Below are 21,663 nucleotides of genomic sequence, written 5' to 3' on the forward strand. Positions count from 1 at the left end.
TTTATGTTGACATGTGCTGTTTGTTCAACATAAAACATAAAAACATTTATTTTTGTTTTATATTTTATTAATAACATAAGCACACTTTTAATTTGGAATTAGACTTCAGTCAGACAGCTCAGCTCAGAGATTTATATTGGAACTATAATAGAAAACTGGTGAAAATAACATATGATTAGTATGTAATTTATTTAAATTACATTTACATGTTTGCAGTGATAAGTACACAGCAGTGGGTCAAATATAACCTAAGTACATAAGTATTTTTTTTACAGTATAACAATTTAAGTGAGGTTTTTGTTTGTTTGTTTAAATAAGTGTCATCACTGTGATAATTATATTAAAGTCTCGAACTCAGGAACAGGTCCAACGAAAAATCCCAACTTTAAATAGAGAATAAATACATTAGTAAAAAAAGGCACATATAATGAAGGAAATGCAGTTATATCTTGGTACAGAGTGTTGTTGTGACTTTATTTAAATATGTTCATATCAGATATATATCTGAAACATATCATATTTACCTGTAGTTTTTATTTATATCACTGTGTGTTTGTATATTGGTCTTTATGTGTCTGTGTATATTTTGTAGGTGGTAGGGAGCTGCATTCAGAGTGTTTGGCTTTGGTCCAGGCTCCAAGAGTACAGGTCGATACTCAGCTCACTCTCCCTCTGGATATCAACAACCATCTAATGACCAAATACATTCGCTCCAACTTCAGAGTAAGAATTCTAATTCAAACACACACACACAGATATACACCCATGGTTGTATCACTTTTAAACTACAGCTTCAGAATCATTGTGACGTTTCACTGAGCTGTAATTGGGCAGCACTTCAGAAACTGCACTATGTAACATCTGGAAGCAGGTGGGAAACCACAGTCCCTGATTTCAGGACGGTGTTTTAAAAGTAAATTACACACTTCAGCTGTAGGGAACACTCAGAAACACAAATACCGACCCTTACGTAATCTTGCTTAAGTGCCCAATATGTGTTTACAGGAACTGGAGTTTGGGATGTTAACAGCACCTCTTCAAGCTCCTCTGACTCGCCTAGGGGACGACTTAAAGCAAGACGCTCTGGATGTTTTCTTATTGGTAAGTTAAATCTTCTGTGAAGGCCATGTTTGTCATTTCAACTCCAGTTATGATACACCAGAAACAGCCGTTATTCATTTTTACACAAATTTCCAACCTCAGTTTCTACTGGGGCTTTAAGATTGATAAATGTAAATGAGCTCTGTTCTGATTAGGGGTGCAGAGTGGTGGAAAATGACTGATATATTTACAGAAAATTACTGGTAACTTTCCATGGGAACTTTAGCTCAGGAACTTTGGAAATATTCCAAAATGTAAATTTTCCATGGGAATTTTGGGAATTTATTGAAACAAATAGGAAATGTTGGATAATTTATAGGAACTATTTCATACACTTTCATCAATGTACCTTTTTTTTGGTCAACAGCTGACATGAAGGCACAACAATACAGATAATATGACATATGTGATGTCATGGTTGATACAAGTGGCATTCTTCTGTTGAATAAAATGACAAAGTTTAAAAACACTAACGCTTCAAAAAGTTATAATAAGTATTAATTCTTGGTTACAGAAACCCGTTGAGGCAAAAAATATAGGTTGCTATCCGATGCTAACCCAAGCTAACCTCTTGCTAGCCTGCTAGCCTTGGTAAACTAGTCTCTTAAATTAAATTGCTATTTAAGCTTTTACCAGATAGGAAGCAAGTGTGAGATTACACCTTGATTTAATAGTTGCTTAAGTGTTTCAATGCTATTACTGTCAATGAAAATATGAACCTCGTCAGAACTTATCTGTCTTTAGGTAGTGCTTTCCCATTAATTCCCATATAGATTTCCCAAGTTGGAATTTTGCAACACTAGTTCTGATTGGACGTCTGGTATTGCACCTAATTGCAAAAGATGTCCAAGCAGAATACCTGGATTTTGTGTCTCCATTCATTTTGTCTAGATATTGCGGTTCATGGGGGACCCGAACTTAAACGGTGCTCAGGAGAACCTGTTTGGAAATTACATCATTCAGCGAGGCCTGGCCACTCCACCAATCAGGGACGAGATTTTGGCTCAGGTGGCCAATCAAGTGTGGCGGAACGGAAACCAGCGCAACGCAGAGAGAGGCTGGCTGCTGATGGCGGCCTGTTTGAGTTCCTTTGCCCCAAGCGAGAGCATGGAGAAATACCTGCTAAAGTGAGAAAACTCACACAGTCCGACTGTCCATTAATGTCCATTAAGACAGATGTTCTTAAAGCCTCAAGCACTTTGTGAATAGAGAATAGAACTTGTGCCATAGTTTCAGTGTAAATACTTACACTCTCTATCTCTCTCACTCTTACACTCACACACACACACACACACACACAGATTTGTGTCAGACTATGCTCTGAATGGGTTTAAGGCTCTGTGCCAGCACAAGCTGCTCCAGGCGATGCAGAAGTCGCACTTGGGCCCAGAGACGTCCCGCACCTACCCCCCCTCTCTCCTGGAGTGGACTGCCAACCGTAAGAAGGCCCACATGGTCCTGCAGGTGCACTGCTTTGACGGTAAGAAACCTCAGCCATGTCAATATTAGCAGAACTTTATAAAACCAGTCGTAGAAACAAGCAAATCTTCCTTTTTTTTCCAGGTTAAGCACCATAAATAATGTGGTCACTTTCACACACATTTATATCATTATATGACATACACATAATTAATGACTGAATAATAACGAATACTAATGAAAACCATGGTAATGACAGACTGGAAAATTTGAAATACAGGTCTTTAAAGGTCTTTCTTCAAGAGTTTTTAGCGGTTCTGTTTAGATCTGTGCCCACTCATAGAGAGAACATCTGAATGTATAACAGGTCCTTCGCATCGTTTAAAATATTCTTCTCTGTGGTGGAGGACCTGATGTAAATGGCTCTTTAAAGTGTTCTACTGTAGTTAGGAGTCAGCACAAAACTGCACCCTATTTGCTGAAGTGGTAATCATAGTTAAATGCAATATTAATATTAAATGAGTGTATTTTACAGTAATTATACACTGTAGAGGGGTATTAGTGGGGAGTTACAGATTAAAAGGCAATCAATTCCCCTGATCAGGATAGAGCTATAACCTCACATTTAAACTGATACAGGGAGAGGTTTCCAGTCTGATCTTATAACTATGTTTATTAAATAGCCAACCAAGAGAGATAGAGTTAAAATAATAATAAACCGTACTGGAACGGTATAGTTTGGATTGTCTTAGCCATGACGTGAATGGCTTGAAAGCGTATTGAGTTACTAATGGGTTAAATCAAGCCACTGTGCTGGTCATCAGGACAACATGGAAATCAGGGCCGGTGTCGTTTATCTCTCCCGTCTTCACTCCAGCTAATCTGTTACTCTTTCATTGCCTTATCTCTTTCCCCTCTGTCTCTTATCTTTAATCCATTCTCTCTCTCTTTATCTCTCTCTCTCTCTCTCTCTCTCACTTTCACTTTCGTCTCATCCAGTAACTGTCTCTCTGTCTTCACCTGGCAGTGTGGATGCAGATTAGTCGATATCTGATAGTGTGTGTGTGTGTGTGTGTGTGTGTGTGTGTGTGCACTCTATCTTTATGCTCTGTGCTGTTCTTGTATATAGATGTATCTGCAGTTGTCATGTAACCTGTTATGTTTCTTTCATGTATCTCTTTCTAATGTATCTCATTGTTTAAGTGTACATTGTTTGTTCATTCAGATAGATATAATACAACCCCATTTTCCAAAACATTTGGGACATGGAGCAAAATGGAAATTAAAAAATGCAATTCTGTGCAAATCAGTTAAAGTTGGGACGTGTGTTTTTCATCACCTCTTCTTTTAAAAACACTCTCCGTTTGGGAACTGAGGAGACCAGTCGCTGTAGTTTTGAAAGTGAACTGTTTTCCGGTTCAGGTCTCCGTTATAATATTTTTCATTTCATCAAGTGGGTGACAGGTCTGGACTCCTTTAACTCCCAGACTCTTTTACTAAGCAGCTGTGCTGTTGTAAGTCATGCAGAATGTGAATTGGCCTTGTCTTATTGAAATAAAAACGACATTTCTCGAAAAATATGTTTTCTGGATGACAGCATGTTGCTCCAAATCCTGTATATATCCTTCAGCATTAACAGTGCCGCCACAGACGTGCAAATCACCTATGCCATTTGCAGTCATGCCCCCTCAGACCATTATGGAAGCTGGCTTTTGTACTATGCGCTGATAACAAGCTGGATGGTCCCTCCCCTCTTCAGCCCAGAGGACTTTTAATTTGTCAGACCAAAGAACACTTTTCCACTTCGCCTCAGTCCTTCTTAAATGATCTTGGGTCCAGAGAAGGCAGCAGTGTTTCTGGACCCTGTTTATATGCAGTGATAATAACCCATGTTAATAATCCATGCAGTGATTTACAGAAACGTGTCTGTATTTAATTCAGTGTCATCTGAGGGCCTGAACACCATACTGGTTTTGACACTTTTCCAATGCATATAGAGATTTCTTCTGATTCTCTGAATCTATTAATGATATGATGTTCCCCACGTGATGAAATCTCCAATATTTTTACTATTTAAAGCTGAGAAACGTTGTTTCACTGTTTGCTAATGCAGTCTTTCACAGCAAAATTTTTATTGATTCATTCATTAGCATTGCACACATTTACCTTGTCTTTTGTTCCCTGTCCAATCATTTTGGGAATATTTTGCTGGCTTCAAATTCAAAATGGGCAAATAATTTTAAGAATGCTACCAAATTTTCCAGTTTCAACATTTGAAATATTGTCTTGGTTCTATTTCTATTTAAGTGCAGAGTTGAAACGATTTGCATTTTGTTTTTATTTACATTTTGCTCAACGTCTCAACCGTTCTGGAAATTGGGTTTTATAAAACACTTGAATAAATACAATGTTCGTTTGTTAATATATATACGTTGGATAAAAACATCTGCTTAAATACCATAAATGTAAATGTGGAAATGTTTCTGTGTTTGGGTAGGAGTCTCTTTCCTGTGTCCAGTCCACTCCTGGACCAGCGGTGAGGACTTGGCAGGTGATATTTTACAGCACAGGTGAGGGTTTTTAATGCTGCAGTGGTCTGTGTGAGATTTTCTGTTTTAGGCACTAGGAAAACTCTTGTATTTTCTTGATCATGTATTTTTGTGTGTGACAGATACCTAGTCTCTTAGATATTAGTCAGGATTTCTTGAAGGACAGACAGTAATACAGACCGTGTGTCTTTAAATTGTCTGCCCAGCTACCACTCTTCCACAGACACAAAGATCACGCAGGTTGCCAGGTTGAGTTAAACTGAACCTACACAAATGAACACAAGACTAGTTCAAGAACCTTGGACGTTAGTAGCAAAACTGAAATAAATAAAAATTGCACAATTTTTTCACCATTTTCACTTGACTCACAATTAAGTAATTCACATGACTTTCCATTTCCACCTTAAATGTGTCTCTAGATGAGGCTGATGTTATGTTCCTTATTGATGTTTCCCTTCTGCTATAAATGTCATTTTAGGATGCAGACGTTTGCTCATACTCACAATTTTTGAATTCAAAAATTTAGTTCCACCTTAAATGGGTCAGTGTCTGCGTCTAATGTTAGCGTTATTCACCAGCTTATTTGAATTTTCTGTTACACCTTTTGAAACAATATTTATTACTCACTTTATTAGTTTAAAACACTCAAACCAAGAAGTGTACATCATTTATTCATATGTAAGTGTCTGTACTTTTAGAGTTTTTCAGAATTGACTTGCTGATGTTTAGGATAAAATAGTTATTAGACTCAGGATCTGTCTTGTAGTTTTGATGTCTACATATTTCAAACATTATTTCCTCTGATTTTACTTCGTCTGTGGTTATTCTCTTAGCCCTGCTTTAGTTTTTCTTCTTATGTGACTGCAGGGGTGTGTCCTCCGAGAGCAGGCATGGGTGGTCCGTGCTGATGAAGGAGCCTGGTCAGTGGGTGGAGCTGGAGGGTCACGATTACGTGATGGATCTGGTGTGTGATCTAGAGCTGCCTGCCGACTTCCCAAAACAGAAGTCATACTTTATCATCTCCACACATGACCCCAACAGAGCACGGCCTAACGCCAGCATGTACGTCCATGAGTGTGCGTTTAGCAGCTGCATGTATATACAAATGTCAGCTCTGATTAATGGCCGTTATCTGTTAGTTAAATGAGTTTACGTTGGTTTCTGTTCGTACAGAAGTCTGTTTGGAAGTGGATTTGATGACGACGAAGAAGCACCACTTTCGTATGTGAACCGAGCCAGTGCCATGGCAACCAACAGCTTGCCAATCTCTGAAGGCCCCTATAGCCAAGGTAACAGTGTCTACTTCAGGAAATGACAACATGATATCTATGTCCTTTCATGTCCAGTGGAGTCAGTGCATATGTAGGACTTGGTTACATACGGATAATCCTGACTCATCCTCTTGATCTGTAATTATATGCAGGGTATGCACATGCCTTGGTATGTGTGTGTGTGTGTGTGTGTGTAAGCATAGTAACTTGATATGACTGTAAGACCCCAGGTCAACATGTGCAGATAATCAACTATTATAAATATGGTCCTGGTTCAGTGACAACAACTAAGACATTTTATCCCCATATTTCCACAAGTGAACACAGGTCTGGGGTCTTAATGAAATGTCCATGCCATGCTTTCTTGTCAACATACCACAAGGACCAAACACCACAGCAGTGTTCTCCCCTGTCTAAACAGCCCTGATCAGAACTGTTTTCAGTGCCTGTTCCTTTAAAAGATAATGAACCACAGCTCAGTTCAACGCTGACTGTCCACTCTGTTAAACACTCACACCTCATTGGTCCACCAGATATAAAGTCAGAGAGCAGTAGCTGATCTGTTGCTGCACAGTTTACGTTGGACGTCCTTTAGTCCTTCATCAGTGAACATAGGATGCTGTCGGGTGGGCGTTTTTGTTGGTGGACTATTCTCAGTCCAGCAGTGACACATATTTTTAAAACATTTCATTTTTAAAAACAATTACACTTCACCACCACGTCAGTGTCACTGCAGCGCTGAGAATGATCCACCACCCACATCACACCTGCTCTGTGGGAGTCCTGACAAAGTATGCAGAGCAACAGGTGGATTACAAAATAAAGTTTATAAAATGGACAGTGAGTGCAGATGTTGCTATTCCAGTGATCGTTCAGTGTATATTATTAATGTGAATTAATATTTCTGATGCAGTAAAACTGTATGCTTCACAGATTCAGATCCCTCTTATGAAGTGGCTCACAGAGGAATGGACCGCTATCTGGATAGCCTGTTTGACCCAGTACTGTCAGAGAGAAGTGGGGTACGGAGGCTCTTGATTCTCTCCACACTTCAGCACATACAAACATACACAGTTTCTTTATAGGTTTTCTATAGTATGCTAGCGCTAGTCTAATCAAACATCTTTTAAAGCACTGTCTGAGTGTTGGTTGCAGTGGTTGGCATGTGGTAAAGTGTTGCTTGAATTTTGTATGTTTTTGTTGCATGATTTATCTGAAATTGCATGTTTTACACAAAATAATTCTAAAATATGACTAACAATTACAAATCAAAAGGCTTAAACTGAATATTTTAAACACAAGCATACAAAGTTCAGAAAGAAACAAAAGATTTCAAATTAATATCAATTAATTACATGTTTTGGGTGAAAACAGTGCGGCGATTGGGGCAGGTTCTCACAGCAGCTCTTGGCGCTTGCAGTGTTAAACAGTGTTTTAGGACTCATAGATGTGGAAAACAGCCATGTTGTTTTCCTTCAGCTGAGCGTTTTCTTCTACTTTGTCTTCACCTGTACAGAATTCTTGCTTTTTTTCTCTCTTTTTTGGCTCTGGATCTTGCCCTTTTTGATTCAGGAGTGTTTCTCTGTGTGTTGTCGTGCTTGATCTTGAGCTGGTTTTGTCTCTTTTCTACTTTGCCTTTTATTAGTTGGTCAATAGTTAAAAGGTAAATAGTTGGTCTCTAGATTTTTCATACGTCTGGTAAGTGGCTGAAACAGTGTGCTTTACATGGGTTTAGCAAAAATTCTGGGAGATTGCATACCCACCCAGTGATTCCAGGTAGGATCTGGACCCACTGCGACCCTGAACTGGGTAAGGGTCACAGACAATGAACGAATGAATACATTTTATTAAAACATAATTATGAAAATATTGAAACATTTAATTGATATTTTTAGATTTTCTGTTATTAATTAATTACTTTATTTGTAAGTAATAAATACACTTTTAAGTTTGAGAACTGCTGCACTAGACTGACTACTTACCTCTTATAAATGTATCACATTCATTGATTCCACTGTTAGATCCTAATAATGTAGCGTTACTGCATTATCTCTCTCTCTCTCTCTCTCTCTCACACACACACACACACACACATTCCCACACACACACATGACTGACTTGACGTATTTCAGGTATGTAATTGGGAAAGTTGAGATACAAGTACACTGAAAGCTCTGGAAATGCTATCTGAGCCCTGTCCTGTGTGTGTGTGTGTGTGTGTGTGTGTGTCTATGAAAAGGTGATTCCATTTCAGAGTTACGGTAATTCCCACAGACAAATTTCTTTAGTATATCCTATGAACTGTGTGTGTGTGTGTGTGTGTGTGTGTGTGTGTGTGTTTGTGTGTGTGTGTGTGCAGTGATCATTTTACACTCAGTACAAGGAAATGACACTCAGCAAATGAGGGTGTTATTTTTTAATGAGCTCTGGCTCACATTCAGACACACAGACAGTGACAGTGAGAAATAAATGCGAGTGGGAAACTACTTCATTTCAGCAGTGCACTGGTCAGAGGTTGTGGTTATGCAAAAAACAGAGACCAGCATTCTTTCTTTTATTAAAGGTTTCATCAAAACAGCTGCAAAAGCAAAGGTTATAATTTATATATGTATTTACCAGACAACGACACAGACGCCTCTACAAGCAATCCAATTATACACTAAAATCCGTCAGTTCAAAAAACCCTTTAAAATCTGTCAGAGCTCCAGTTTTGGACAGAAAATAAATATTCTGTATGTCTCATTGTCTGTATGTTTCTTAGCATCAGCTTCTTGACAGAGCTCCACATTGTTTCTCCACATAACATTCTCTCTCTCTCTCTCTCTTTCTCTCTCTCTCTCTCTCTCTCTCTCTCTCTCTCTCCCTCTCTCTCTTTTCAGGATATGGATGCATCTGTGTTGTCTGGTAGAATTAAAGGAGGTGGGGGTGTAGGTGGTGACCATGGCAACGGGGATTCAGCAGCAGCCAGGGTGCCTTACTCAGCAGCTATGCAACCAGGAGGTAAAACACACACACACACTCACAGACAAAAACACACATACATAAACACACACATACAGATGTACATTCTGTATAAAAACACTGACTGTAATGAAGTGCCTCTGCATCATTTAACTGTTTGTGTGTGTGTGTTTATACTGCAGCAGTGAGAGTACTTCCTCCGATTCCATCTGTACCAATCATACCCAGTGTCCCTGCGGTGTCACCCACTCCAGGTAACATCAGCACTAAACCCTGAAACAAGACAGAGCAGCAGGAGTTCTGCCCCATCCAATCTGCCACATGGAAGCAACATGGAGGAGAACCTAAACACAGAAGCCAACCGATTGACTCAAGCAGCTCATACCAAATAAAAACTTTGTGTCTGTCGTTTGAACACGTAAAGAAGTCAAACGTGATCACTGTTTAATCCCACCAGTCTGTTTCGACTCTTCAGTTACAAGCACCAAATAGGAACCGTGTGTGGCTTTAAAAAAAGAGTCTGACAAGCGCCCAACCTCATTAGAAAAATATCCTAGCTTTAATACTTGAGCATATTTATAGTACAAGCCTTGTCAGTGAACTAAGAGTAAACACAAAATAATATTTTGTTCATCGTAATCAAGGTAAAATCTTCAGTTAATTGTGATTATTGATTTGTGATATTATCGTGCAGCACTAGTGCTACGTCTCTGATTCGTTCTGTTCATTCGCTCAGATCCACAGACAGTTATGGCCCAGCAGCAGCAAGCCATCATCAACCAGCAAGCTGTCATTATGGTATGTACACACATGTATGTGCTAAGGCTGAGAGTTATGAATTATGGGTCTAAATTTCATATATTAAGATGAATATATTATTCAATAGATTGTGCTTTATTGATTCTAAGTTAAACTGCAGCATTACAGCAGCTAGTGAACCCTTCCTCTGTCTTTTGTTTAGGCCCAGCAGATGACCATGCAGGCCATGGCTATGGTGACCAGCCCCATCTCTAGCCCACCTCTCTCTCCAATCACGAGTCCACCCACCAGCCCACCACCGACTCCATACAGTCCCATCCCCCCTAGCCCTTACCCTGCAGTTCCCCCAAGTCCTTACGCCAACATGCCCCCAAGCCCCTACGCCCATGTCACTCCTTCCTCCTCCTACAGAGGTCCACTCGTTACACCTTACACCACAATGACCCCAAACCCTGGACCCTCAACTCCCACCAACCCTGTGGCACAGGCTCCCACCAGTAAAATCAGTCCGCTGAAGACCACTCTGCCACCGAGCAGCACGACAGCTCAGGTCAGATCAGCATGAAGTGCACAGATCTGTACACCTAGCTTTTACTTTCTCTCATTGGTAACATCACTGAGCTGTGATAGGGAGAATGGAGCCTCTGTTGTTACTACTCTGTGCTGAGTACTGTGTTATTACTCTGGGCTGAACGCTGCAGAAACTGCATTGTGTACAGTTTGGCGGAGGGTAGGAAACTAACAGGTGACAGCACGTTTCTTTCAATTACCCAGCCCCTAATTCTTTTGCCAGTCTAGAACCCACCTTTCTTACAAAACATTTTATGTACTACCTAGAACCAGGGAAATAATTTTCGTCTGTGTTTGGGGGGCTAAAATTATTATTATTATTTAGTCATGATTAATTCCTGGAGTGAGGGGGAGGGGTGTCAAAGTATTGTTGTTTTAAGCAGTCAACCCAACCAGTAATACCAAGAAGTAACTGTAGATAGCACACTATACATCTGGGCATAGTGGCGTGATCTCAGCTAAACCACCTTCAGCAGGACAGATTGGCAGTTTCTCTTTATTAAACAGGTTTATTGGAGAGAGACAGGATCAGTGAACAATCGCAGCTAACACAGAAACAAGCCTAAAGGCAACACAAACTGCGACAAACCACATTTTTCAGCAGCTTTACAAAAAACCCAATATTGCTTAAAATACACTGACTTGGCAACCCTCGTGATGGTAGTGGAGATATTGGAGCAAACCACTGTGAGGCATATGAAGGGTGACACTACATTTAAATTTGCTTCTAGAATTAACACAAGTTTATTGACTCACAGATGTGGCCTCCCTGTCCCCCGGTATTTCCTGAGAACAATTCTGACTTTGTATATCACTCTAGTATGGAGCGTCTCATGTTAAATTGTAACCCTAAGTGTAGTCAGTCCATCAGAACAGGGATGGGTTTTTTTTCCTAAACACTTAATTGGCCACTTTCATGGCTTTGTTTTTTATATTATATGAAATGTGTTGCTGGGAGTGGGCTATAAATGTTCAAGAAATGTAAACACTGTGCTATGTTTATTACGTTTGATGTGTTCTCCCTGTGTCTGTGTGGGTTTCCTCCGGGTGCTCCGGTTTCCTCCCACAATCCAAAAACACATGTTTGGAGGTGGATTGGCGACTCAAAAGTGTCCATAGGTGTGAGTGTGTGAGTGAATGTGTGTGTGTTGCCCTGTGAAGGACTGGCGCCCCCTCCAGGGTGTGTTCCTGCCTTGCACCCAGTGATTCCAGGTAGGCTCTGGACCCACCGCGACCCTGAACTGGATAAGCGCTTACAGACAATGAATGAATAAATGTTAAAGCAACAGTATGTAAGAATTGGTGTTTTTGTTCCTTGGATCCCCTACAGTCGAAGCGTTTATCTTAGTTAATTTTTTTATTGGACTGTCCTGAAATCAATGGGGAGGGAGAGAGACAGGAACGGTTTCATAGTGCAGTTTCTGTAGTGCTGAGCAAGGACAGAAGCTCTATTCTCCCTATAACAACTCAGTAAAATGTCACATTGATTTTTGAAGCTGTGTTTTTAAGTAACCTAGTGTTAACCTAGTGTTTTAAATGTCTGTTTATGCTAGCTATACTGCATGCCTTAATCATGACCTTCCTCAAATCCAACTGAGATTGTTAGTAGTTTCAGCCTTATTTTGCTTTCATTGTAGGCTAAAAGCACAAAAGGGAGTTTTGGGAAGAAGCAAGCTCCTCCTACTCCAGTAAAACCAATTACTATCGATGGCAAACCTGCCCAGAAACACAGTACGTTCTGTTCATCTGTTGTTTTTTATATATTCTTTTTTTTCTTGCATATTTGTTTGTGTGTAGATTTGGCATATGAATAAACTCTCTCTCTCTCTCTCTCTCTCTCTCTCTCTCTCTCTCTCTCTCTCTCTCTCTCTCTCTCAGCTCCAGTGGCAATATCAGGGCCAATGCGTACTGCTCCAGCTCCTGCCGCAGAAGTGGTTAAATACTCCGTCTCCAACTCAGAACACATAATTCCCAGCCACAACATAAAAGACATCATCAGACAATACCAAACTCCACCCCCCGAGCCTGTGCCAGAGATGAGGAGGTGTGTGTGTTTTGTGTTCTGCCATATTTCTTCAGGCGTTTGTCTCTGAACGCATTTCAGTGCCTCAGGGATGCGATTAATCATAGGGCTTTTTTATGTGCTGTAATTGGCTTTAGACAGTTGGCAGGCTTACTTCTTCTTTTGTGTTGTCTGTGTTACAGAAGAGAAGGCAAACTCTTTGTGAAAAGGATGAATCCACACGACGAAGCCATGCATATTCTCAAAACTCAGATGGATAACCCGCCTCCTCCACAGGTGCTTTCGGTTTTCTTTAGTGACAGTAAACGCCAAAAAGGGATAGTTTTGTGTTTTAATTCTTTCCTCTGGTTAAAAAAGTGGTTGATGTAGCAGAAATGGGTTCAGTCCCCCACTGTATTTCAACAAGAGTCCTTGGCCAATGTTGTATGTTGTATTGTAATATATTGAAAGCTGCTAAAGGGCTTGGGCTTGGACATGGCGTCCGCAGCTGCTTCACAGCATCTATGTGTGCATTGAACCTCTATGTCAACAATGGAAGCACCTTAAACAGTCATTATTATGTAGCGTCTATAAACGTTTGTACTGTACATGTGATATATATCAGATTCCAGTCATATAACAAATAAAGATCGTGAACTTTGTGTTTTAAATGGTGTTGGTGCAGAGAAGAGCTCCAGCGCCTGTTCCTGCGCAAAGAGATTCAGGCCTTCAACCAACCAAGAGCATGAAGAAGAGAGCACCCGGACCCCCGTTAACTATACCACCTCCACCAGGTACTTTTTAAACTGTGGTTTTTGTCTGTACTCAACAAAGAGTGAACCTTCATTCACCTTCCAATTTCCAAGGTGCAATACTCAGTTCTTAGCATCAGTGCCCTTGTTGTGTTGTGTGTATCCAGTCAGCAGGGATCTGCCGGTGGAATCAGAAACCATTCAAACACAGCTCCACCGCAGCAGCACTGAAGAACACTACACTTACACCAACGTACCCTGGAAGATCTTTCTCAGGAAGGAGGTAGGTGTGTTTACCAGGAATCCAGGTATATATCACACTGTGGGGACCAAAATCTGATTACACACTCACAATGTGGGGACTTGTCTTCCTTGTGGGGACCACCAGCACGTCCACACAGTGTAAATCATTACATTTTAAGGTGAACTCATGTTTGAAGGTTTGGGTTAGGTTTAAACTAGTAGTACTTATGGAAAACATGATAACTTGATAAGCAATAAACATAATGAATGGAAGTCTATGCAATGTCCCCACAATTCACAGATCAATGATTGTGTGTGTGTAACTTTTTTTTAAAAGTGTGAAATACTTAGAGACCCAAAAGCTCCCACTATTTTGCATGTAATTATTGTATTTTAATGATCAATGCTCTATTGTAATTTATGAAACATAAAGCAGTAGGGATGTGAAATAATGGCCCATAAACATATTAAGATATCTAATAGTTGTACTATTTCCTCTGTTATAAGGTGTTTTACCCTAAGGACAGTTGGAATCACCCTCTGGTGCTCGACATCATATTCAAGCAGGTAAGAGCAATACTGCCCCCTACAGTTTGGACTGGGGACTTGCACATACTTTTATATTCACATTGCTAGAAATATTGCCTTAAATACTAATAACACTCTAGGTTTTACACCTAAGACATTTTGTTGTTGACTTCCATACCCCACAAAATTCTGGCTCTGCCCTCTTTCTGTGTCTCTGCTTCTTTGCTGTTGCCCTCCTTCAGATTGTTACTGACACATTTTCAGAGGCCTGTGTTCGCATCACTAAAGAAGAGAGGCTGAAGATGAAGGCCCTGTTCAGTAAGTCAAGCTGCAAAATTTGCTGCAAAGTTGTCACGGTTCCCGCTGTCTGTATTAAGAAGAGGTTTTGTGTGTGTTTTTATGACAGCGCAACACAAAATCGATCAGAACTCAGACGTTCAGGACGTGAGCGTGAAGAAGACCGTGATAGCGGCAGCCCGGGAAACGTGGGAGATTTATTTCTCTCGTCTTTTCCCTGCTTCAGTGAGTACAGAGGAAGTCAAACTCAATGATACAGAATCATTTTGTTGAAACATTTACACTTAAAAGTAAAAAGATGGAATATATTATAATATTTTGAACACTGATGAAGAATCTCTATTCACTCTGTGGAAATCAGCTGATTGTCAGGGTCACATTCTCACACACTTGGAGTAATGCTCTTCATTCATTCATCCATTCAGTCATTGTCTGTAACCACTTATCCTGTTCAGGGTTGCGGTGGGTCCTTTGCTGAGGAGCGACACATTGCACCAACTGTTAAATCTGTGCTACAAAGTTTAATGTGTGTGTGTGTGTGTGTGTGCTACAGGGCAGTGTGGGTACAGGAGTTCAGGTGCTAGCAGTTTCTCACTCTGGTATTAAACTGCTTAAAACAGTGAAAAGCAGTGCCACTGCTCCAGACTACTTCAGAGTACTGCGTCCATACAGGTACATAACACTGACAATCACACTAAACATCACACTGAACATCACACTGATCACCACACATCATCACACTGATCATTACACTGAAAATCACACTAAACATCACACTGAACATCACACTGATCACCACACATCATCACACTGATCATTACACTGATTATCACACTGAACATCACACTGATCACCACACATCATCACACTGATCACCACACATCATCACACTGATCATCACACTGAACATCACACTGAACATCACACTGATCACCACACATCATCACACTGAACATCACACTGATCACCACACATCATCACACTGATCACCACACATCATCACACTGATCATCACACTGAACATCACACTGAACATCACACTAAACATCACACTGAACATCACACTGATCACCACACATCATCACACTGAACATAACACTGATCACCACACTGATCATCACACTGATCATCACACTGATCACCACACATCATCACACTGATCATCACACTGAACATCACACATCATCACACTGATCATTACACTGATTATCACACTGAACATCACACTGATCACCACACATCATCACACTGATCACCACACATCATCACACTGATCATCACACTGAACATCACACTGAACATCACACTGATCACCACACATCATCACACTGAACATCACACTGATCACCACACATCATCACACTGATCACCACACATCATCACACTGATCATCACACTGAACATCACACTGAACATCACACTAAACATCACACTGAACTTCACACTGATCACCACACATCATCACACTGAACATAACACTGATCACCACACTGATCATCACACTGATCATCACACTGATCACCACACATCATCACACTGATCATCACACTGAACATCACACTAAACATCACACTGAAAATCACACTGATCACCACACATCATCACACTGATCATCACACTGATCATCACACTGAACATCACACTAAACATCACACTGATCATCACACTGAACCTCACACTGATCACCACATATCATCACACTGAACATCACACTGATCACCACACATCATCACACTGAACATCACACTAAACATCACACTGAACATCACACTGATCACCACACATCATCACACTGAACATAACACTGATCATCACACTGAACATCACACTCATCACCACACATCATCACACTGAACATAACACTGATCATCACACTGAACATCACACTGATCACCACACATCATCACACTGATCATCACACTGAACATCACACTGATCACCACACATCATCACACTGAACATCACACTGATCATCACACTGAACATCACACTGATCACGACACATCATCACAATAATCATCACACTGAACATCACACTGACCACCACACCGATCACCACACATCATCACACTGAACATCACACTGATCACCACACATCATCACACTGAACATCACACTGATCATCACACTGAACATCACACTGATCACCACACCGATCATCACATTGAACTTCACACTTAACATCACACTGATCACCACACATCATCACACTGAACATCACACTGATCATCACACTGAATGTTACACTGAATGTCACACTGATCACCACACATCATCACAATGATCATCACACTGAACATCACACCGATCACCACACATCATCACACTGAACATCACACTGATCACCACACATCATCACACTGATCATCACACTGATCATCACACTGAACATCACACTGATCACCACACCGATCATCACATTGAACTTCACACTTAACATCACACTGATCACCACACATCATCACACTGAACATCACACTGATCATCACACTGAATGTTACACTGAATGTCACACTGAACATCACACTGATCATCACACTGATACTCACACTGATCATCACACTGAAGATCACACTGAACATCACACTGACCACCACACTGAACATCACACTGACCACCACACTGAACATCACACTAAGCATCACACTGATCATCACACTGAACCTCACACTGATCACCACATATCATCACACTGAACATCACACTGATCACCACACATCATCACACTGAACATCACACTAAACATCACACTGAACATCACACTGATCACCACACATCATCACACTGAACATAACACTGATCATCACACTGAACATCACACTCATCACCACACATCATCACACTGAACATAACACTGATCATCACACTGAACATCACACTGATCACCACACATCATCACACTGATCATCACACTGAACATCACACTGATCACCACACATCATCACACTGAACATCACACTGATCATCACACTGAACATCACACTGATCACGACACATCATCACAATGATCATCACACTGAACATCACACTGACCACCACACCGATCACCACACATCATCACACTGAACATCACACTGATCACCACACATCGTCACACTGAACATCACACTGATCATCACACTGATCATCACACTGAACATCACACTGATCACCACACCGATCATCACATTGAACTTCACACTTAACATCACACTGATCACCACACATCATCACACTGAACATCACACTGATCATCACACTGAATGTTACACTGAATGTCACACTGATCACCACACTGATCATCACACTGAACATCACACTGATCACCACACATCATCACAATGATCATCACACTGAACATCACACCGATCACCACACATCATCACACTGAACATCACACTGATCACCACACATCATCACACTGATCATCACACTGATCATCACACTGAACATCACACTGATCACCACACCGATCATCACATTGAACTTCACACTTAACATCACACTGATCACCACACATCATCACACTGAACATCACACTGATCATCACACTGAATGTTACACTGAATGTCACACTGAACATCACACTGATCATCACACTGATACTCACACTGATCATCACACTGAAGATCACACTGAACATCACACTGACCACCACACTGAACATCACACTGACCACCACACTGAACATCACACTGATGACCACACTGATCATCACACTGATCACTACACTGATCACTACACTGATCATCACACTGATCATAACACTGATACTCACACTGATCATCACACTGAAGATCACACTGAACATCACACTGACCACCACACTGAACATCACACTGATCACCACACTGGCCACCACACTGAACATCACACTGATGACCACACTGATCATCACACTGATCACCACACTGAACATCACACCGATCACCACACATCATCACACTGAACATCACACTGATCACCACACATCATCACACTGATCATCACACTGATCATCACACTGAACATCACACTGATCACCACACCGATCATCACATTGAACTTCACACTTAACATCACACTGATCACCACACATCATCACACTGAACATCACACTGATCATCACACTGAATGTTACACTGAATGTCACACTGAACATCACACTGATCATCACACTGATACTCACACTGATCATCACACTGAAGATCACACTGAACATCACACTGACCACCACACTGAACATCACACTGACCACCACACTGAACATCACACTAAGCATCACACTGATCATCACACTGAACCTCACACTGATCACCACATATCATCACACTGAACATCACACTGATCACCACACATCATCACACTGAACATCACACTAAACATCACACTGAACATCACACTGATCACCACACATCATCACACTGAACATAACACTGATCATCACACTGAACATCACACTCATCACCACACATCATCACACTGAACATAACACTGATCATCACACTGAACATCACACTGATCACCACACATCATCACACTGATCATCACACTGAACATCACACTGATCACCACACATCATCACACTGAACATCACACTGATCATCACACTGAACATCACACTGATCACGACACATCATCACAATGATCATCACACTGAACATCACACTGACCACCACACCGATCACCACACATCATCACACTGAACATCACACTGATCACCACACATCATCACACTGAACATCACACTGATCATCACACTGATCATCACACTGAACATCACACTGATCACCACACCGATCATCACATTGAACTTCACACTTAACATCACACTGATCACCACACATCATCACACTGAACATCACACTGATCATCACACTGAATGTTACACTGAATGTCACACTGATCACCACACTGATCATCACACTGAACATCACACTGATCACCACACATCATCACAATGATCATCACACTGAACATCACACCGATCACCACACATCATCACACTGAACATCACACTGATCACCACACATCATCACACTGATCATCACACTGATCATCACACTGAACATCACACTGATCACCACACCGATCATCACATTGAACTTCACACTTAACATCACACTGATCACCACACATCATCACACTGAACATCACACTGATCATCACACTGAATGTTACACTGAATGTCACACTGAACATCACACTGATCATCACACTGATACTCACACTGATCATCACACTGAAGATCACACTGAACATCACACTGACCACCACACTGAACATCACACTGACCACCACACTGAACATCACACTGATGACCACACTGATCATCACACTGATCACTACACTGATCACTACACTGATCATCACACTGATCATAACACTGATACTCACACTGATCATCACACTGAAGATCACACTGAACATCACACTGACCACCACACTGAACATCACACTGATCACCACACTGGCCACCACACTGAACATCACACTGATGACCACACTGATCATCACACTGATCACCACACTGAACATCACACTGATCATCACACTGAACATCACACTAAACATCACACTGATCATCACACTGAACCTCACACTGATCACCACATATCATCACACTGAACATCACACTGATCACCACACATCATCACACTGAACATCACACTAAACATCACACTGAACATCACACTGATCACCACACATCATCACACTGAACATAACACTGATCATCACACTGAACATCACACTCATCACCACACATCATCACACTGAACATCACACTGATCATCACACTGAATGTTACACTGAATGTCACACTGAACATCACACTGATCATCACACTGATACTCACACTGATCATCACACTGAAGATCACACTGAACATCACACTGACCACCACACTGAACATCACACTGATGACCACACTGATCATCACACTGATCACTACACTGATCACTACACTGATCATCACACTGATCATAACACTGATACTCACACTGATCATCACACTGAAGATCACACTGAACATCACACTGACCACCACACTGAACATCACACTGATCACCACACTGGCCACCACACTGAACATCACACTGATGACCACACTGATCATCACACTGATCACCACACTGAACATCACACTGAACATCATACTGTTACTCACACTGATACTCACACTGATCATCACACCGAAGATCACACTGAACATCACACTGACCACCACACTGAAGATCACACTGATCACCACACTGATCATCACACTGATCATCACACTGATACTCACACTGAAGATCACACTGATCATCACACTGAAGATCACACTGAACATCACACTGACCACCACACTGAAGATCACACTGATCACCACACTGATCATCACACTGATACTCACACTGATTATCACACTGAAGATCACACTGATCACCACACTGATACTCACACTGAAGATCACACTGATCATCACACTGAACATCACACTGACCACCACACTGATCACCACACTGATCACCACACTGATCATCACACTGATCATCACACTTAACATCACACTGATCACCACACATCATCACACTGAACATCACACTGATCATCACACTGAACATCACACTGATCACGACACATCATCACAATGATCATCACACTGAACATCACACTGACCACCACACCGATCACCACACATCATCACACTGAACATCACACTGATCACCACACATCATCACACTGAACATCACACTGATCATCACACTGATCATCACACTGAACATCACACTGATCACCACACCGATCATCACATTGAACTTCACACTTAACATCACACTGATCACCACACATCATCACACTGAACATCACACTGATCATCACACTGAATGTTACACTGAATGTCACACTGATCACCACACTGATCATCACACTGAACATCACACTGATCACCACACATCATCACACTGATCACCACACATCATCACACTGATCATCACACTGAACATCACACTGAACATCACACTAAACATCACACTGAACATCACACTGATCACCACACATCATCACACTGAACATAACACTGATCACCACACTGATCATCACACTGATCATCACACTGATCACCACACATCATCACACTGATCATCACACTGAACATCACACATCATCACACTGATCATTACACTGATTATCACACTGAACATCACACTGATCACCACACATCATCACACTGATCATCACACTGAACATCACACTGAACATCACAC

The 21,663-nt window shown here is 41.1% G+C and overlaps 1 protein-coding gene across 1 annotated transcript in view; it reads left to right on the plus strand.

Moving 5' to 3' along the window:
* myo15ab (myosin XVAb) overlaps window positions 1–21,663 on the plus strand; it is a 62,546-nt gene that overhangs the window by 23,694 nt on the left and 17,189 nt on the right. Inside the window, exons 26-46 of the mRNA XM_066655866.1 lie at window positions 593–723; window positions 1,006–1,101; window positions 1,993–2,228; window positions 2,403–2,581; window positions 5,018–5,090; window positions 5,937–6,131; window positions 6,243–6,358; window positions 7,274–7,362; window positions 9,220–9,340; window positions 9,484–9,555; window positions 10,038–10,099; window positions 10,263–10,610; window positions 12,268–12,361; window positions 12,509–12,674; window positions 12,836–12,929; window positions 13,318–13,426; window positions 13,552–13,667; window positions 14,135–14,194; window positions 14,398–14,473; window positions 14,562–14,677; window positions 15,006–15,124. Coding sequence (XP_066511963.1) covers window positions 593–723; window positions 1,006–1,101; window positions 1,993–2,228; window positions 2,403–2,581; window positions 5,018–5,090; window positions 5,937–6,131; window positions 6,243–6,358; window positions 7,274–7,362; window positions 9,220–9,340; window positions 9,484–9,555; window positions 10,038–10,099; window positions 10,263–10,610; window positions 12,268–12,361; window positions 12,509–12,674; window positions 12,836–12,929; window positions 13,318–13,426; window positions 13,552–13,667; window positions 14,135–14,194; window positions 14,398–14,473; window positions 14,562–14,677; window positions 15,006–15,124 — 2,668 coding nt within the window. The remainder of the gene's footprint in view (window positions 1–592; window positions 724–1,005; window positions 1,102–1,992; window positions 2,229–2,402; window positions 2,582–5,017; window positions 5,091–5,936; window positions 6,132–6,242; window positions 6,359–7,273; window positions 7,363–9,219; window positions 9,341–9,483; window positions 9,556–10,037; window positions 10,100–10,262; window positions 10,611–12,267; window positions 12,362–12,508; window positions 12,675–12,835; window positions 12,930–13,317; window positions 13,427–13,551; window positions 13,668–14,134; window positions 14,195–14,397; window positions 14,474–14,561; window positions 14,678–15,005; window positions 15,125–21,663) is intronic.

This window comes from Hoplias malabaricus, chromosome 2, assembly GCF_029633855.1.
Source record: "Hoplias malabaricus isolate fHopMal1 chromosome 2, fHopMal1.hap1, whole genome shotgun sequence".
Classification (NCBI taxonomy): domain Eukaryota; kingdom Metazoa; phylum Chordata; class Actinopteri; order Characiformes; family Erythrinidae; genus Hoplias; species Hoplias malabaricus.